The 19,822-nt window shown below is 47.0% G+C and overlaps 1 protein-coding gene across 1 annotated transcript in view; it reads right to left on the bottom strand.

Annotated features, from left to right (window-relative positions):
• Positions 1-1,501: 1,501 nt before the first annotated feature.
• Positions 1,502-19,822, bottom strand: part of LOC121835477 — a 64,743-nt gene continuing 46,422 nt past the window's right edge. Inside the window, exons 4-6 of the mRNA XM_042289719.1 lie at positions 9,205-9,297; positions 7,957-8,010; positions 1,502-2,115 (exon numbers count right to left, since the gene is read on the bottom strand). Coding sequence (XP_042145653.1) covers positions 2,026-2,115; positions 7,957-8,010; positions 9,205-9,297 — 237 coding nt within the window. The 3' untranslated portion in view covers positions 1,502-2,025. The remainder of the gene's footprint in view (positions 2,116-7,956; positions 8,011-9,204; positions 9,298-19,822) is intronic.

Genomic DNA, 19,822 nt, shown 5'->3' with positions numbered 1-19,822 from the left:
AAAAGCGCTCTCGTGTATTGTGGACAAAAAAAATATGCCTGGTGCGAAAAAGTAATTAGGTAATTTAATTACAATTACCGTCGCTGCAGTAATTCATTACATTGCTAAATTACCTGCTACAAAAAGTAATGAATTACATTACTAATTACTGAAACAAGTAATTAAATTACAGTAATTTCATTACAGTAATTACATTACTGCCAGCTCTGCAAATTATGCACTTCAAATAACAACGCTGCGATGTTTTTATCATAAAGTAGAAGACAAACTTGATTTCTTTTTTTTTTTAATTTCCACGCTTTGGATATTAATGACGTCCAAGATAGAAAAGGCAATAGAAGATAATGATGCTCTGCTGTTGTCTCTTTGTAGAAAGAGCGAGCTTCCTTTATGTGGTCGCCTTAATGTGCTAGTTTTCTTGCGTCACACTACACGGAATACACAGTCATGCCTCTTTAATATGAACAACTCCGGTCCCCGAATAAATCGTCCGTAATTTGAAATGTGGACGATTTGTTATCGGGAGAAAAATGCATGTACTTACCCGGTTCGTCCCCGAAAATTGTGTCCATATAGCGGGGGTACTCATATTAACAGGGTCAATATAAACTAGATAACCAGTTCTACCAAGTCGGATTCGATATTAAGTCAAAGTTAGCCGGTCATCTGCAGCGACCTTGAATAGAACTTCTAAAAATGTGAGTACCGATGAATCTTGTACGCCGACTGAAAGTTGGAGCTTGAAGACGATACGGGAATCCACACGTGAATCGATGCTCCAGTACTTGATGTCGTCATATCCTGTTTCAACGTAAGCGAGTTGACGGCATTTTGACCAATTAAATCTCGTTCATTTCGTTTCTGTCACTACAAACATTTCGCTTATTTTTTGAATGGCTCGCTGAAAAACTTAATTTTTTCAACAGGCTACACTATAGCGAGTATTGGTGTTGTAATTCGGAGTTTTACTAGATTGATTTGATGACTCCGATAAAGATCCCTGATACTCCCCTGGCGCCTGGACGATCGAGGAAAACTCCTTATTATGACACTCGCGAATTTCACTGTTTGTTAGGTTTGTTTTAGGCAAGCAATCCGCGGCTTTGCCATTAGTGCAGTTCGGGAAATTGTTTCATAAGTTGTCGAGGCACGTACAACGCAGGGAGTTGCAAAAAATGATCAGGATTAAAAAACAAACCTATTTTTATTTCTTTTTTCATTTTTAAAGATGCGCGATGCAATGAAATTGCCAACGAAAATAACGCATCTAACAGAAACAAGAATTATTGCGATAATCGCGTTGCTAAACTTCTTAGACATGATTAGCATCCTTTATAAAATTCGCATCAATGTTTTTACTGACGATATTTTCATAGCATCATATCAACATGGAAGGGGCAGGGCCATACAACAAGGCCGATTGAAGACAACTTTCGAGGAAAAAGCATAACCTCAAGGGCCATGCAATATTACGATAACAATCGACTGACACGGCCCCTTGCAGGCATCAGGGATCTAGACTTACCTTATTCCCTTCTTGTTACCACGACGTGGTTTGCTGCGTCCGCTATGGATAGAGTTATAGCACGAGCAATTATCTTGAAATCCCCTTCATCTCTACCATGTTGAATTAGAAAACTTTAGTTTCTCCACTTCGTACGCCGTTCTCCACATACCTTGCATCCGCGGCTACATTTATTTAGCTTCCTTCGTCTTACGCTAGAGCTTATCAATCACTCATCTGAAGTAACCTCGAATAGAACTTCTATAACTGGGAGTACCGATTAATCTTGCATGCCGACTGAAAGTTGGAGCTTGAAGACTGCACGGAAACCGCACACGAACCGAGGTTGGCGAAGCGCCTGAATTTCTTTCTTCTCGAGGCACCAAGTCGACACGTGGGAGTTCATCCAATGTGGCACTGCGTGTCCAGCACTGTTGGTCTTTGTCGCACGTCAGTCCTGTACCAGGACGCCGCACGTGTTCGCATCAGAAGCACGAAAGGCTTGGCAAAAAGCTCGCAGGTCAACACTTGTACACTTCTGGAGGTTGGATTTCCCTCTCCATCTTCTTGAGCCTTCTGAAGTAAAGGATCACGCAGGCGATGTAGAAGAGCTGCAACGAAAGTAACGTAAGACTCGCTGAGCAGATAACTCGAAAATAAGCCTGAGGCTGCCAACCGATGTTTCCTCAGATGTCTCGACTGCCACATTGCCCCGAAATACCTTTGCCAAAAAGATGCCTCAGCAAAGTCTTGGCTTTGCAGTGCCATCTTAGCTAAGCCGAAGCTTTGCCGGTATTCAGATTTCAATAGACCATTTCTTCATAGGTACTTCTCCCGTGTAAGGCACGGGAGATGTACCTATAAACAGAAAGAGCGGTTCATGTTTGTCTAGCATTCTACGATTTCAGAAAGCAAAGAAAGCAGGACGCGAGCAAAGAAGGGTGTACATCGGTATTTGTGATATGCCCGCTCATTTGTTTGTGTGTGTTCTGAACTGGAAAAGCGGTGCGATTGATGGGCCGTTCCTATGTAGTACGCTCGGGCAGGACGCTCCGTACATCCCGGAAGTAACTCAATTCCTTCTCACCTACCACTGCCAGTTCAGAACACACAGAAACAGATGGGCGGAGACATCACAGATACCGATATATACCTTTGTGGGATTTTCCGGAGAAGTTTATTGATGACGGTATTATTCGCATATCTTTCATACCGGCTTCTGGTGCCTTTGGGCTTTGCTTGTATACAGCCATAACGAGCAATCTTGTAAGAAAAAGCAAAAAAAAAAAAAAACTGTCGTTTATTCAAACGCCTGTATCTCAACACTTCTACAAATTCTGACACCCAGGGACAAACACAAAAACAAAATGTAACACTCAACACACTTTTTGGATGAGATTCATCAGCCTAGAAATAGCCTACTAAAAGACCACGAAAAAAAAAAAAAACGAAGACAAAATTAATAGGTATTAATGCTGCGAATTCGGCTAGTTGGTGAGCGTTATACAGAATGAAAACAGCTGAAACGACGAAGGCGAGGTGAAGTAACAAACTCGACAGGACGCGGCTATACTCACAACTAAAGCGTTATTAGTGAAAATACGAAAAAGGAAACAACGTAGCCAAAAAAAAAAAAAAAAGGTTACATCAACAAACACCTACTCATCTGCCAAGCACCACATTATCTTCGGAGGTGGAGCATTTCAAACAACGTCATTATAAGAATTTCAGTTCCGAAGATAATTTGGTGCTAGGTAGATGAGTGTGCGTTTTTGATGTAATCTTTTTTTATTCTTACAATCTTTCACTGATTGTAAGACGCTGCCAGTCAAGCCCAACGTGGCTTAGGCAGGTCTGACTTAACATACGTTTTGTCCATTTGCAATACAATTATTATTATTGTTCTTATTATTGGTTACGTCTTTTTTTCTGCCGTTTCAGCAATCAAGTGTCAGTTGTGAGTACAGCTCCGTCTTGCGGTGTTAGTTTTCTTACTTCATGTTCGTCGTCTGAGCTGTTTTCATCACGTATAAAAAAGACTTCCTGATTTGGTCTTCCAATTGGACAACATGATAATACGTAGAATATGCACAAAACCTGCGGTGGCTTAGCTCGCCTATGCCAGGATATACGTAGCGTGAGCTTATGCGCACAAAAGGAGAGGCGCTCTCAGGCGGCTCCGGTGCAGCGTCAGACTTGGCTACTGCGCAACGGAGGCGCACAGCTGGGCACGCGGCGGCGCCAGTGCGTCTGCCGCGGCTATGACGTCACTCCTCTGGAATGAGCAGACCGGCGAGACGTGTGCGGCGGCGGCGGCTCCGGCGTGCCAGCTGTGTGCCATGTGACGCCACTGCTCCTCGCGCATGCGCAGACCGGCGAGGCGCGCGCGGCGGCGGCGGCTCCGGCGCGCCAGCTGTGCGCCGTGTGACGTCACTGCTCCTCGCGCTTGCGCAGCACGGCTCTTTGAAAGCCACGCGAAACTGCTCAACCTCGGACAGTGTAACTCACGCTACAAAATTCGCTCGCGAGTGTTGCGGGCGATGTCTTGGCCGCCATATAGAGCCCTTTTAACATTCGCGTGCCGATTATCAGAAAGTCGGAACCCCTGCATAATGACGGAACAACTGACATTGCGAAACGTGCAAGTCATTCCATATGATGGCAAACGTCGGAGCGCGGCCAACGCCAGGAGCCGACGAGCCAATCAAATAGCGTCGAAAGTGCAACGTCACTGCGCTCATCACCTTTTTCTGCGGGTGTGTCTTCTTCTACTACAATTAAACACATAAAGTGTGCCGTGACGTTGGGGTTTTAGAACGCCGTTGTGCAGGGATTCCACAGCTGCCAACAGAGGACAGTATCTTGAAAGGGGTGTATTTAGTGAACGGTCCCCAGATGACATTGTCTCGCATTTTAGAACGCAGCGCTCTTAGGGGCTCGTTTCCAGCCTGAGAGGCGTCGGCGTCTTCGTAACCGGGGGGGGGGGGGGGGGGGGAAAGGAGGGGAGGGGGGGTCACGTGACCCCCGAGGTCAAGTGACCCCCCCCCCCCCCCCCCCCCCCGAGGTCACGTGATCCCCCCCCTCCCCGAGATCACGTGACCCCCCCGGGGTCACGTGACTACCCGCAGGTGACGTGACCCCCCTCAGTACCCTTCCCTACTCCTCCTCAAGAGCTGCGCTCCAATTCTGCGTTACGGGGATTTGTAAACGGCTTTCATTTTTTATGTCGGTCCTTTCCTACATGGACAGCCTTTAAACATTTTTAATGCCAAAATACTGTCACGAATGACGAGTGATGAGGCGATAATAGCTGCAAAAACTAAACGTTTAATGGGGTGAACTTGTGCCCAAAGAATGAAAAGGGAACAGTAGAAAGCGGAGCGTCGCGGGCGTCGGCGTGACGCCGTGACAGCAGAGTCGAACGCTGGGGCGAAACTGACTCCGCTCGCCTTGCGGAGTCCCTTATGTATCCTCGTTGGTTTCTGGATCATTCGGCGTAGAACTTTCGGTGCGTAGAACAATCGGAACACGATCAGGCGAGCATGTTCTTAAACGTACGGGAAGGCCAAGTTGAAAGCATAAATAAAAAGACAGTCCTCTGACTGGAATAGAATCTACACCTTTTGCGCGACAGTCAAGCGCGGTAACCACACGGCCACGGCAGGGTTAGACGCGTGACTGGATTTATTAAGATTTGTACGCCATATCTCACACATGTACAGTGGCCCAAGTTTTTTTTAATAATATCAAGCGAGCGTCGACCGCCGGGACGGCCAGTGCTGTGCCGCGGAGAAATGTGGCGTCACGGCAGAGATTAAGCGCGTACGCACAAAGCTCTTTCCATTGCGAACGTCGTCTGCTAGGCTATTCCGTTGCCCACACTCAGCCCCTGTTCATTATCTGCTCTTGCTTGCGCGATACTGCTCAGGCGTGGCATAAACCGCACGCTATCTCGAGTTTAATTTACTGTATTCTTTTTAATTTTATGTCTGCGTTTACATTTCTGCACCAACAAAAATGAAAAATACGGTGACGCGACAAACTGAACGCAACGATGCATTAAACTCTATACCGCAAACAATGCTACGAGCCATCAAAACCAATCCAGTGCTTTTGCCCTGCCACGTGACATCGTGCTTCCCGTGCAGTCGTGCCCAACGGGAAGGCCACGTGACTCACTTTTAGCGATGGACTGGCCAAGATGGTTCGTAGCGTCGGCTGCGGTACAACACAAAGTAAAACGGAGTAGAAACAGGGTTTTCGCTTGGTGTTTTGTAGTATCAACTGCGTTGTTGCTGTCGTCATCTAGCTTATGTAGCGAGGTAGTCGCACTTTTCTTTGGCTAGCAAGCGCGCGCACATTTTTATGCCTCCAGGGGCCCTAAACTCGTCAAATACAAAGTTGGAGGCAAAGTTGACGGAGCGCGCCGATTGGACAATCACGACAATGACTTCGCGTTTTTCTCGTCGACATCCAATCGGCGCGCTCCGCGAACTTTCGGCTACAACTTTGTATCTGACGAGTTTAGGGCTCCTGGAGTGCCCATAGAAACGCGGGAACGTGCGGTGAGAATGTCGATGGACGGCATGACGCAAAGGGATATAACAACAACTGTCGGGGTTACACTGGCTAACATCAATAGGATTGTGAACTCATTCCAAGAGGAGGGGCGTATCGGCGATACACTTCGACATTGCAAGCGCCCTGCCTTCCACGGAACAGCCTAGCAGACGACGCTCACACCAGAAAGGGCTCTGTGCGCTCGCGCTTAATCTTTCCCGTATCACCGCACTCCTTCGCGGCACGGCGCTGGCCGTCCCGGCGGTCGACGCTCGCTTGATATTAAAAAATTGGGCCACTGCACAAGTGCCCACCAAACTTATAATTGATTGGGTTTGGTGGTTGTGTGGATACTTATACAGCCTGTAGTCCACCGATCCCCCCCCCCCCCCCCCCCCCCCCCCAAACTTATAGGGAACATGCACACTGTCTTATTGTGTGGGAGTGCTATACTGGCGCAGCCCGAGAGCTGTCTGCTCCATGACGTATAGCAACTAATGGAGGCCGCTCGCTCAAGGTCCAAATGCCGCTGAACGGTGGATGCCGCGTTTTCGACAGCCGCCTTGCAATGCTGTTTGGTTTGGCGACATCTAGCGACTGAAGCAAGAAATATTGGGTAGCCCTGGGAGTGGTGCCTGCATTGTTCAAACGTGAGCTATTACTCCGGTGGCGCCGCTTAGCCTAGTGTCTGAAGCAAGAAATACTGGGTATCCCAGGAAGCCGTGATCGCGTAAGGTGCCAGTAGAGCGGAAGCTACGGCCTTGGCGGGCCAATCGGAACGTGACCGCGTATCACCGGAGCGCGCCTCAACTCCGGAGAAGTATCAGGCTTTTCGCTGCGTCATGCTCCAATGTGTGTGCGTTGCGCTCGTATACTTCGCGCATTTCGAAGCCTTCGGCACGCAATGTGGGGCTTATCGTTCACCCTTTGCCGAGTTCTAGCGAGATAGGATATAACCGTGCGCTCTCACCCTGCTGGCGCCGCCTGGCCGTTGCCGGCTGGCTATGCATCGTAGTGCGAGGGGGTACCATAAAGCATAGCTGACTCGGCAGTCGGAATCGCTGCGTTGTCTTCGACCCGGCGGCATTTCCAGCCTCGAACAAGCGGCCTCCCCTGCTCGGGCTGTTCCAGTGAGCGCGATGTCATGGAGCGTTCCTTCGGCAGCCGCCAGGATAGCGTTACAACGAGGTAAGGTACAGTCGGGGACAAAAGTCTCCAGGACACGCGAGCTGCGACTGAAACGCATTGCTCTGCCATCTGCCGGCGGGTCGCCTGGTTTCGAGATCACAGAAAAGCGCATGCGCGTCCTGTAAACTCAACTGGTTATAAAGCAAGGCGCGCTGACACGGCGAAATGCGGCGCAATGCCCCAGGCGGTATCTCGTGTTTCGGAATGTGTAGCAGACGCTCGTCAGCCGCTATTTCCGAGGCGGTACCACGCGCCCGATTCCGAGTTAGGTGCTGTGCCGCAGAAGAGCGGGAAAACACTCATGTTTGCAGAGGACGCGCATGCGCTTTTGTGTGATCTCGAAACCAGGCGACCCGCCGGCAGATGGCAGAACAATGCGTTTCAGCCGCAGCTCGCGTGTCCTGGAGGCTTTTGTCCCCGACTGTGCAGTGCGTCTTCCGTATAATTTTGGTGAGAATTGCACATTGTGAAAACACTCACTAACAAAATACCAGAGGTAACTACGTTGGGGCAGTTAAAAGTGGGATACGCATGGGAATCACTAGACATGTTTGTACATCTTTTTTCGATAATTGTACAATTAGTCGTTCGATATTCATGCTGATGCCGTGAAGCGTCAGGATTAAGCAGTGTTTCAGTCTTCTGTATTGACCTCGAAGCAATGAATTTGACGGAACGAATCTCGGCATTGAGGGCCCGCTTACCTGAACGCTGAAGAAGGCCACGGTCGTTGCAATGATCCATGCGCTCGCGGGCACCTTCGAGGAAAATAACAGAGGACTGAGAATTTCCTGCCTCGCTTCAGTCAGTCGTAAGAGGTCGCGTGAACAAGCTCAACAATGCGTCCACTGGCAATTTGACGTAGCCAAAAGTGTGCGCACCAAAGCAGAAGCCAAGAGTTTGGTGGACGAGTACCATGAAACATTTCACTTTCGTAAGATACGAAATTCAGTAAACTGTTTTCACGTGTTCATGAGCGAGCGTCACCTTGACGCAATCCACTTGGGAAGAAAAGGATTATCCGCTTTCACGTTACTAGTTTTTGTTGCATGAACCCTTTGGAGACCGGGGCCGGCTTGCTGCGTCTCAGCTGAGACTGGGTAAAAGAAAGCGGTGCAAAGGGCTGTCTTGAGACACGGCTTGAGTCCCGCTCAGCTCGTGCGCTGGCTTTGGCAGCGCTTTCTTTCCCTCAGCTGAGACGCTGTTTCTAGCAAGTCGGCCCAGATCTTTGTTGAAATGCGCGATTTTGTGAAACACAGAAACAAACAAACAATAATAATGGCAATTAATGATGGGCTTCAACTGTAGTGCACTCGCAATCGTGGTCGTAACCTTGGATGCCTGGCCTTCTCTATACATGCTGCACTACCTATCGGTTGATTAGACTGCGGAATGCAGGAGTGTCTGCTTTCTTTAATGCGAGCACCCTCACTGCACAGTTTTATCGCCTCCAGATAGCGCAGCATATACCGAAGACCACGCGTTCCAGCGTTTGCGTTTCGTTCCGTGCTCATAGTACGCTGTAAAGCCTTTTTTAAGGGGTAGACGTGCCGCCGCGGCTACGGTCTAAGGTATTTGGCTGGCAACCAGTCACTTGCGCCCAAACATCTGCGTGGCCAGCTCCGCCGGCTTCGCAACGCGAGAGTGGGGAAAAAAAACAAAGAAAGAAAAAACCCAAGAGGTAGGACAGAGGACTCTGAGCCGCTTCGAGAAGACTTCGCGAGCTTTGAAAGCTTCAAAAACAGCAACTAGAGAAGGAAGTGTGTATGTACCAGAGAGGACGGGACCAGGCTAGACATGGTGCCACATGCCTGGAGAGCTGAGACTGATCCGCTGCGTTCCTCGTAAAACGCGATTCACGTATGGCGGCTTGATCGATAGATCAACTGCAACTCTGTTGGCCACAGATGTTTATGGTATTTGAGTACTTTGTGCGATAATGATCGACTTACCGATTGCAACCCGAGGAATATACTTGATTTGAACAATACCGCGCACTCAATGATGCTGGTGATGATCCAGGGCAGGATGTACGCTTTGCGTTTCTGCAAACAGGAAAGATTAAAATCAGACATTAAATCAATGACATCGTGAAAAGCGACGAGTGAAGCCAGGCAACATTCGAAGAAGTTTAACGCACGACTACTACGACAGATCCTTGCTTGCACTCAGTCTTGTACAGGTTACTGAAGAAAAAGTAATCGGTGTCAATTACAGTTACTCTTAGTTAAAAAAAAATATTCAATTAGATTCCTTGAGAAGAAAAGTACTTAATGAAGTAACCGTTCCTTTCCAGATTACCTCATATTTTCGAAACGATCAAATTTTCTGCCGTTTGAAAACGAATATTTCATGCTGTTCGTTGATTATTATCACCAAACTATAAACTACTTATCGTCTTAATAAAAAAAAGTTGTTAAATCATTTTTCACTCGGTCACTTCGTTTGAGAATCCCTTTGTAGGAAAGAGGTACAAACTAAAGGTGCCATTCGGGAGGGGAAGGAATATACGAGTAATTTTATGAATTCCAGAGTAATCTGATTACTCTTGTTATTGGTTTCTAATAAATGTAATTAAACGATTACGAAATGTAATCGATCACAAGTCATTTGATTGCTTGTATTGGGTATCGTACAAGTCTCCTTCTTGCAGTACCTACGAACTGCGAGTCCCTTATGATAATACACCTTACGGATTGTTTGCTTGACATATTTTTTTTAAATGTCTAGCAATTGAAATATGTGATTGGTATACTGCAGGACAGAAACAAAAAACGGCGCTTTTTAACTTTTTTTTTTCGTGCAGGGGCCTTAATCTGGACACTTAGCAAAAAAGTCGGCGAGAAATGCGGTGGCCGTGATTGGCCGGAGCCACGCTTGACCTTGACGCCGGCCAATCAATTTCCTCCGGATTTCTCGCCGACTTAAGCGAGTGACGAATGCGCCCAGCGCGCGTACACGATTGGCTCTCACTATTCCCCCTACTTCTTTACAACGCTTACTACTAGACTAAGAACTGCCTGCCTGCGCGTCTACTTCCCCGCAAAACACTCGAAGAGCCAATCTCTGCGATTTACGAAACCAGCTCAGCAAATGATCAGGCGGAACATCCGTTTGGACCTCAAAATGAAGTCTGCGCAACGCCACAGCGCAGACTTCATTTTGAGGTCCAAACGGATGTTCCGCCTGATCATTTGCTGAGCTGTTTTCGTAAATCGCAGAGATTGGCTCTTCGAGTGTTTTACGGGTAAGTAGACGCTCAGACATTTTTAAGAGAGTTCTACTACTCGCCGACCTTTTCGCCGAGTGTCCCGATTAGTGCCCCAGATCAGTGTCCAACAGCATAGATTGTTGCCAAGCTGGATCCCCGCTTCAGCACGACCCATCACCCCATGAGATGAAGCCAATATATCGTTATTTTCGGGGTCAAACAAATCGATATATTGTTACAGCGAATATATACTATGATTTAATTTACACGAGGTGAAGAGGCATTGAAAAATGGCGGTTAACTTTCCAGAGATCTCAGCTTCCTCTGCTGTCTGGTCGCTTCTCATCTTTTTATTCGTAGCATCACTCCCGCCGGGGAAGAAATGTCGTCTCGGTATTTCGTGGGGAATGGCACGATTTGAAGCAGGGTTCTCAAACCATTTTAGCTAAAGGGGCCGGTTTGGGGAACTGTCACAGTCTCGAAAGCCGGAAATTAAATAAAACAATATAAACGAGAAAAAAAAAAAAAAAAAAAGAAAGCCGTTTACAACTCCCTGTAACGCCGAATTAGAGCGCAGCCCTTGAGGAGGGGAAGGTACGAAGAGGGGGCTATGCCCCTCCTCCTTTCCTGCTCGCCCCCATTTAGGGGAAATTTTTCCGCTAAATTTAGTAGGAAAAATTTTCCGCTAGATTTAGCGGTAAAAATTTTCCGCTAGATTTAGCGGGGAAAATTTTCCGCTAGATTTAGCGGGGAAAATTTTCCGCTAGATTTAGCGGGGAAAAATTTTCCACTAAAATTATCGGGGAAAATTTTCCGCTCGATTTAGCGGGGAAATTTACCCATCATTCACCGCGCGGTTACGCCGACGGCGACTCCGACGCCGCCCAAGCCGGAAACGGGCGCCTAAGAGCTGCGCTCTAAAAATAAAAACAAAAAAACTAAATAATTAGGCCTCAATAAACATTTCAATCCACAAACTAAAACTACAGCAAATATTTAAAAAAGTAAGGCGGATGAATACGTAATAATATACTTTATTTTTAAATGCAAAATATTGCTAATTATGACATTGCGAAATAAATGTGACCCAGAGAATTCGCCTGGCATAAATCAAAACGCGTATGAGCTAATTGGCATATTAACGCGGGAGAAACGAACAATAATAAGAATCGTAAATCTCACGATGAAATATGCGAGTGTTATGACACAGATCCTATTTACACGGACATGAAACAAGAAACTACCCATAGCAATGCTTGTTATGACAATATGCGCACAACAAAGGATATGGCGAGAGAACCCCCGTTTTGGTGGAGATTTTCTCTCATTCTTGCTGATATCTTCGCTCGAGCTCTGGAAAAAACCGTCGCGGTGCAGATTTTCTTTACGCTCTTGTTTTGGCGTCTGTAGCTCCGGTACCGTGGCCGGGCGTCACCGGGCGTCGCCGTAAAGACCGCGGCCGTCCGCGGGACGGACAAAGCGCCTGTGCCGGATCTGGCCCTCGGGCAGCGGTTTAGAGAGCCCTGGTTTAAGACGAAGGACGTGCACGGTTTGTAGCTGAAAGTTCGATGGGTTTGACTGCATAGGTTACGCCAGTAGTTTGGTTGAGGACTCGATATGGGCCGCAATACCGATGGGAGCAACTTCTCCGCAAGTCCGTTTCTTAGAATGTCTATGCTCTGTAAGAAGCGCAAGTTCCTCCGCTCCCGTTCTAGTAAAGTGAATTGAACGAAATATAAGTGGAAACACAAGAAATGAATGTCGCTTATGGCGACATCCATGCCCAGCTGCAAAGCGTTTTATAGACACTTGGCAGCAGCATTGCACCTTCTTTTAATATTTGTCTCATAAGTTTCTGGCAAGCCTGTTTCTGCGGAGTCCTTGGTTCGAATTACTCAGGGTCCGGTTTGTCGTACAGAAATGCGATTGTCGTTCACGTCGTTCAAGCGCTGCTGGCGCTCCAACGTCCACGCAAGCTTGACGCGAGATCAGATAAGTTCAAGAACTGGACTTTCTTTTAGGTCGTTGGTTTCACGGACCCGAACGCTCGATGCATTTCTCTTTTTGCTGCTATTGTTGGGCAAATCTCTGGAATCGGGACTGCGGGAGACAGACCAACCTCAAACGATCCGCGAGATTCTGAAAAAATTCGAATGCGGAATGCAGTCGGCCGATAGGAATCTACCTCGCCTTTCGGAGCGTGCTCGGGTAAAAAAGATTGAACGATGCACGGGCGTTAGCGGCAGGTGTTTCCGGAGGGTAGCTGACTGCTAAAGTTCCCGGTGCGCAGCTCTGTGCTACGATTTATGGGGTCAAAGACTCGGATAACATCGCTAAACATATAACTTCGCATGATCTACTAAAATTGTTTACTGTCTTTTTTTTTTTTTTTTTACATTGGCGTCAAGATTTGGATTGTACTATCTGGTACACAGTGGTGTCCTACTTTTCTAATTGCCTGATTTGCGATTTCAGTGATTACATTTGTATTGGGTAAACTTACGTTCGATCTGTGTATGTCTCGCTGGTTTTGGTGGCATGTGCAAGGTGTGGTGCAAAGTTATGTCACTGTTGCAAAGTAATAAAGCTACAGCGACAGCTTGCTCCGGTTAGAGTGTGATTAGTCTGAACTCAGCACATCATAACATGCATCGTTTATACAATCATGTAGCTTTAAGAAACGACTATAATCCAACCATGTTTCGTTAAAGTTAACACTTTTAGACATAAGATCAGGTGATCTCCCGAAATGTCCATAAATTATGGTAATGAAAATAAATATTTTTACGTCGTCAAACTCCTAAACACTATCAAAAACCCGATCCATGCCTATATTACACTTTTATTAAATTTACATTTAAACGGAAGGCGATTTTGGTGGACAGAAACATTGCCTGGTATCTATGTTAACACGTATTACACCGTATCACGAATAATATTTTTGCGTACGAACAACTGTTGTTATCTTTTTGTACCGCGAAATTACCTGCCATCTTTTTGTATCGCGTAATTATTGCACACATTTGTATTTTTTAAATTGCTTATATATTTTTTTCTCAAAACAATATAAAATGCCTTATACTAAGAGTGTTAAAGGGGCAGAAAGCTCGTCGGGCATCTCTGGCCACCTCCCAGTCAATCGTGGAACAAATAAAAAAAAAAAAAAAAATTCGGACATAAATGCTAAATTCGCAACTTTCACGACCTATAAGGGGTCCACTGGCGCCTATCAAAATGGCTGTCATCTGGATGATGGTCGTTGAACTCCAGTACGACGCTGGGTCTGCGACGCGTGAGTAATTCTAGTTTTGCTATCATACGAGCAGTATCGGAGCCTTGCTTTATTTCTTCCCGTCAGGGAGGTGTGGGCAAGCACCTTTATTGCGAAGCCGAATCTCCAGGAGCTAGGGAGCACGATTCTCACACCGCGGTACCACCATCGCTGAAACTTATTACTTGGAATCATTCCCAAACATTGATAAGTGAATAAACTTGCCCGAGTTTTTCTTTCTAGGCAATGGCAGTCGCCAGACTAATTCGAGAAATATGATCATCGTTCATCCCCTGAACCACGGGCCTCAACTCGGAGCCAGAACAAGTGGCCACGTGGCTTATACTATGCCGCCAGCGTTAATCGCACCCACGCGTTTCGGGTCGGCACAGTAGAAGACGCGTGCCCAGCTCCATGAACTGTTCGAGATCGCCGCAGTGGATGGACGCGAGCCATTACCCGAGAGTCCGCCGAGGCACTGATCGTGACGAGCCGAAGTCGAGTGCTCACGCACTTCTCGTGTCCAATTCATGAGCCGCGCTTGACTGACGTCAGGCGGCTGGTTTCGATCCCACAATTACGTCGTGAAGCTTTGCGAAGGCAACACTGAAATAAATTGTCCCCTTTGATCCTCGCAATTTTACCGCGACAAAGAAGCTTCTGAATCAGTGGAGGTCCGTGCGAGTATACTCGGGCCAGACTAGGACCGGTACGCCTCTGCGAAGTCATGAACATTCCAACCTGATGTCGTTTCATGACGCCTTTAAAAACATGCTTCAAAGGCTCCGGTAGTGCGGTACGCGGAACATTGTAACGGTTTGCTAGAAGTCCATAGTTTTGTAAATACAGTATTTTTCGTACCATAGTCCACGGAGTATACGAGTTAAAAAGTTGAAATTTTACGTACTTCGGACTATCTGCAGGGTCGGACTGCAGAATAATTTTTTTTTAAACTGCTCGTTTTGACGAAACGTCACGATTTTTGCTCATGACAGAATATGTTAATGGTGACTAATGTATGATACAGCGATGCAAGCTCGTTCAGGAGCTAATAAAACGGGCATCTGTCAAGATGTTCTTTGTATCAAATGTTTGTACGCGCGAACTCCGTTTCCCCTTAGGTCCGAGCGCAGCGGATGCTACGAGCCATCGGAGCCAATCCAAGGCCGTGTGCGTGTCACGTGACCTTGGAGAGGGGGCACGGCGACGCGCGAAAAGCGTATCGCAGGTTACGTCCACAGAGCGGGATTGGCTGCCATAGCTCGTAGCATGCGCTGCGTCCGGATGTAAGGTAAAACGGAGTATAGGCTCCAGGTGTGGACTGTACGCTGGGCGTAAACTATCCAAGAGGAAACTTTTTTTTTTTTTTTCAACTGAAATTTGCCTCGGCAGAGTATACAAAGGGTACGGAAAATGCGGTGCTAATATAACAGACAGAAATTGTAATCGAGAAGAGTAGCTCGTATAGTTGTAACCAATCCCTTCGTAGCCTTCATGACGTGCTTCTATACCACATTTACCCGGGACTATTCGGGAGCTAGCTAATAAAACGAAATTAAATGGCTGCGATATCCAAGTGGTTCTTTTCCTCGTAAGTCGACACGCAGCCTTGAAATCCAAGGCAACCCCCTCATCTGAGGTACATTAAGATGCTAGAGGAATATAGCTCAGGTAGCCTAATCGAGGCGGCTGATCGGGGAGTGTATACACATTTTGCTTCTCAAAGCACCCGACACGCGCGTGAAGGTTTCTCCTATCCACGCGCAGTACCACGCCCGACAGCTAATGGCCGGCAAATTGGTTCAAGGCGGTCGCGATATCGACAAAAACCGCGTCTGATCAAAGAGTTTCGTTGAGGCCGGTTCGAAGCATGCATCGTGCGAGACGGTGCGGTCACTTGGAGTCGAATGGCGCGTTTAGACACGTTTGAACTGGTAACCCATATGCAAAGACACATTGTTGTTTTTCCCCCGAAGTTATTGAAAAATTTTGAAATTTGGTCTGAGAGACTGCACTGGCAACACTGGAAAGGTGACGTCAAATGTTGTAATTTGTGAGCAGAGCTTGTTACCTTTGGGATACAACAAATTGAATGGCGTGAAATTATTTTGCGAATGCTCGCCGCCAGAAGAAAACAACGACAAAGGAATGCCCGATATACTGTGCTCTTTAGACTGCCTGCTCGAAAGAGCATATACAAACAAGCGGGCACGACGTAATATCGGAAAGGTCGAAGCAAATAAACGGAACAACATAAAACAACAGACCACGACTGTTTGTTTGTCAGTCGGCCAACAAGGCTCGTTTAAACGTTATGAGGGGTGAAAGCAAGTCTAAATCACTTCTGTCGTTATTATGAAGGAGCTGTAGGCGTGACATTAGAGACTGGACACGAACTTTCTGCCAGTAAGAAAGAAATGAAAATCTTATACCCTTCCGAGGGACATAAAAATAAATCGCACCTAAAAGCGAGGGTGCATCAAGCCTACCGTCAAGCCAGGACCGGAATACGTTTTCCTGCATTACATACGTTTCAATGTTTACAACCATTAGGGTTGCGGCGCGTGTTTCAATCAGCCACTTGCGCCAGCTTTGCTGGTATACCCTCCACGGCACAGTTAGCTTCAACTCTAAAAATTGGATGTTTGTCTTTTTCTACTTAAAATGGTGAGCGTCCCACTCTAAATTTTGCTGCATAAGGACTTAAACACACGTGCGAAAAATCAACTTAAAATGGCACAAAATTCATAAAAAAAAAAGATCCACGCCATTAAAAAAAAAAAAAAAAAGAAAAAGAAAAATGAACATATGGATGCTTGTTGCTCGGAAAGCGAAAATAGCGTGAGGCGATTTTGTATGTTCCAAATTTCGTGCCACTTTCGATTATATCAGCCGTTTTCACACAGCCGCGGCTTTTTGTGCAGGGGCTCATCTAGATATGAGTTCGGGATTCTAATCCTCGCTGCGATGCAGACATTAAAAAAAAAAAAGTTTTCGATAGGAAGGTTGTTGTTGTTTGATCGCTGGATCACATTGGGTCACATGGCAGCCATAGCTGTAAGCTTTGCGCTTGAGGGTGTGGTGACAATGAATGTTTGCCAGATTCGTCTCGCACACTGTTGCTTGACAGATAAGTTGCTTTATCCACAGCTCGTGCTGATAACGACATGTGAAAACATGTCGTCAGCTTTCGCAATGATATCGTACCAGCTGCCGCTGTGGTGGCCCTGCTGCTGAGCGCGTACTTTCTACAGCATACATTTCACTCCTCCGAATTTGTTTCTGTCTTCTGAGAGAACAAGAAGGAACGACTACCAGCATAGCGCGATGGCGTCATCATATCGCGACCCCCGCAAAACGAATGGCCCCTAGCGGAAAAACACTGAACTGGCCGGAACAGGTCCTTACGCGTTTTCTGCTCGCTTCTTGAGACTTTCGCAATGCATGTTGTCGGCGGTTGGCGTAACGGCCAATGAGGGAAGCTGCGTCGGTTGTGTCCACAGCAACGAAAAGAGCAGCAACGAAGGTGCCGCAGAGGAAACCACGGCTCATAAGTACCGTGGCTCATTACGAACTATAGGTTCGCCTTGCATCGCCTTTCATTCCGTGCTGGGAGAACAGCTGTCCCGGTAACTTTCTGCTTACTGTCGTATATAGACGCCACCTATGCAACCGCCGAAAGCCTGACAGTGTGCGATCATCAACGTTCATCAGCGTGGTAGAAGGGCAGTAGGTAGTCCTTCCATCGCTTTCTCGAAGAAGGCTAGGCCTCTGGAATCTCGCTTCAGTCAGCATTCCACTGCAGGTTTTGAACGTAGTGGATAGAAATCAGGAAAAAGTATTTTGAAGTTAGTACTTGCCTGCTTAAACCCGAGTGTTGTGCGTTGAGCTGACACATGACACGACGTAACCTGCTTTCGTAAAGTGGTTAGTTGGGCGAGTTGGTAATGATTGAACATGGTTAAAATGGCGCACAAATAGAAAGGAACAGAGAAGAGGGAAGAGAGAAGAGACAAGCGCAAACTCACAACTCGATGTATTGAAGGAAGAAAAAAGAACAGCCGTCGGTATCAGCTCGAGCCGAGGCCACACTCGCGCGGGGGCACCCGAGCACGCGGACGACACACACCATCAACCGCACTCAAACGACTGTAGAAAGGCTATTTCCTTGTCGGTTAAAGCCACAGAAGGATGGCTGACACAACGCTCGCTTCAAAGAAGCGAGCGTTGTGTTTTTCGGTGAATCTGCCAATTATCGAGGTCTTTTGTAAAAAAGGCGTACACTTACACGCTTGACAATGCGGGGGTAGGTGACCCCCCACTGTTGAATTTAGAGAAAGATTGTGCTCCCTTAACCCGTCATTAATACACCGTCCCGTCTGTCCTACGTAGGATCTGCCGCAGGAAAGGGGAATGCTATAAACCACTCTGGTTGAACAGGGCACGTAAGGGCGGACGTGTTTTGTGCAGCACCTGTGTTTTGTAATATTTTCTATTTTTGCTCGAACTTTAGAACAAATTTGACCCAATTTTTGGGGTGCTGACATCACTAAGGGGACTCCGTACCTATTGGCTACCTGTTTGAGATTGTGAGGTATTCTGTGTATATACGGAACCACCACCACTCTTTTTTTGTCGATATCACGTGCAGCTTTTTCGCATCCTTTTACTTTTTTTTATCAGAGTTCCTACCACTTCAGTTAGCACGTACCTGCGCTGGAAAACTGAAGTGGTAGGAACTCTGATAAAAAAAAGTAAAAGGATGCGTAAAAGCTGCACGTGATATCGACAAAAAAAGAGTGGTGGTGGTTCCGTATATACACAGAATACCTCACAATCTCAAACAGGTAGCCAATAGGTACGGAGTCCCCTTAGTGATGTCAGCACCCCAAAAATTGGGTCAAATTTGTTCTAAAGTTCGAGCAAAAATAGAAAATATTACAAAACACAGGTGCCGCACAAAACACGTCCGCCCTTACGTGCCCTGTTCAACCAGAGTGGTTTATAGCATTCCCCTTTCCTGTGGCAGATCCTACGTAGGACAGACGGGACGGTGTATTAATGACGGGTTAAGGGAGCACAATCTTTCTCTAAATTCAACAGTGGGGGGTCACCTACCCCCGCATTGTCAAGCGTGTAAGTGTACGCCTTCTTTACAAAAGACCTCGATAATTGGCAGATTCACCGAAAAACACACTCGGGAAATTTTTGAAGCTTTTAGTATAGACGCTTTACACACGCGCCAAATTCCAGCCGCCATTGCTGACCTTCTCTTGTCTTACCGAGATGCCGAGCAACTGAAACGGTAGTTGACGATCCTCTACAAAGGCCGATGATTTAGAAAAGGACCCAGTTGAATCTAATGTGGCAATAACCTGGCCTGCTATGGTAATGATGCAGTGAAATAAACGAAATAAGAGAAAACAAAAACTGAAGGTCAGTTATGGCGGCGTCCATGCAGAGCTGCTGCAAAGCGTCTACACTCCGCTTAGGCGAGCGTTGTGTCAGCCATCCTTCTGTGGCTTTAACCGACAAGGAAATAGCTTTTCTACAGTCGTTTGAGTGCGGTTGATGGTGTGTGTCGTCCGCGTGCTCGGGTGCCCCCGTGCGAGTGTGGCCTCGGCTCGAGCTGATACCGACGGCTGTTCTTTTTTCTTCCTTCAATACATCTGTGACGGTGTCGCGTGAACGCTGGAAGAAAAGGAAAAGAAGAAGAGGATCGAGCTGGAAAAGAAAAAGAATGTCACCACGCCTCAACGGAGCCGAACATTAAAAGATATATTTCGACGACCAATCGAGCTTCGTCGCACTTGGCGCCCGAACGGGGACTCCGTAATGAGGTAAATTTATGTGGGGACGGCGGTCATTATCAAATCGCCCATTGAGCTCTTCGCATCAACGAGAAGGCTTAACTACAACGTCAGCAACGATGGATGAAGACGGCGCAAAAAGCGGCAGTGACGCGTCGTTGCAAGCTAAAGTTGAGGCGGCAGTTGCACGGAGCGAAGAACTTCAGCAGATCCTTTCGAGGAGGGACGAAGAAATCGCTGAATTGAGGCAACGCATCGCAGAGCTTCTTAGCCGACAA

This window comes from Ixodes scapularis, unplaced genomic scaffold (assembly GCF_016920785.2).
Source record: "Ixodes scapularis isolate PalLabHiFi unplaced genomic scaffold, ASM1692078v2 PGA_scaffold13__105_contigs__length_92229423, whole genome shotgun sequence".
Taxonomy (NCBI): Eukaryota; Metazoa; Arthropoda; class Arachnida; order Ixodida; family Ixodidae; genus Ixodes; species Ixodes scapularis.
Note: the sequence above shows the minus strand (reverse complement) of the source record. Positions and strands in the feature narration are given on the sequence as shown.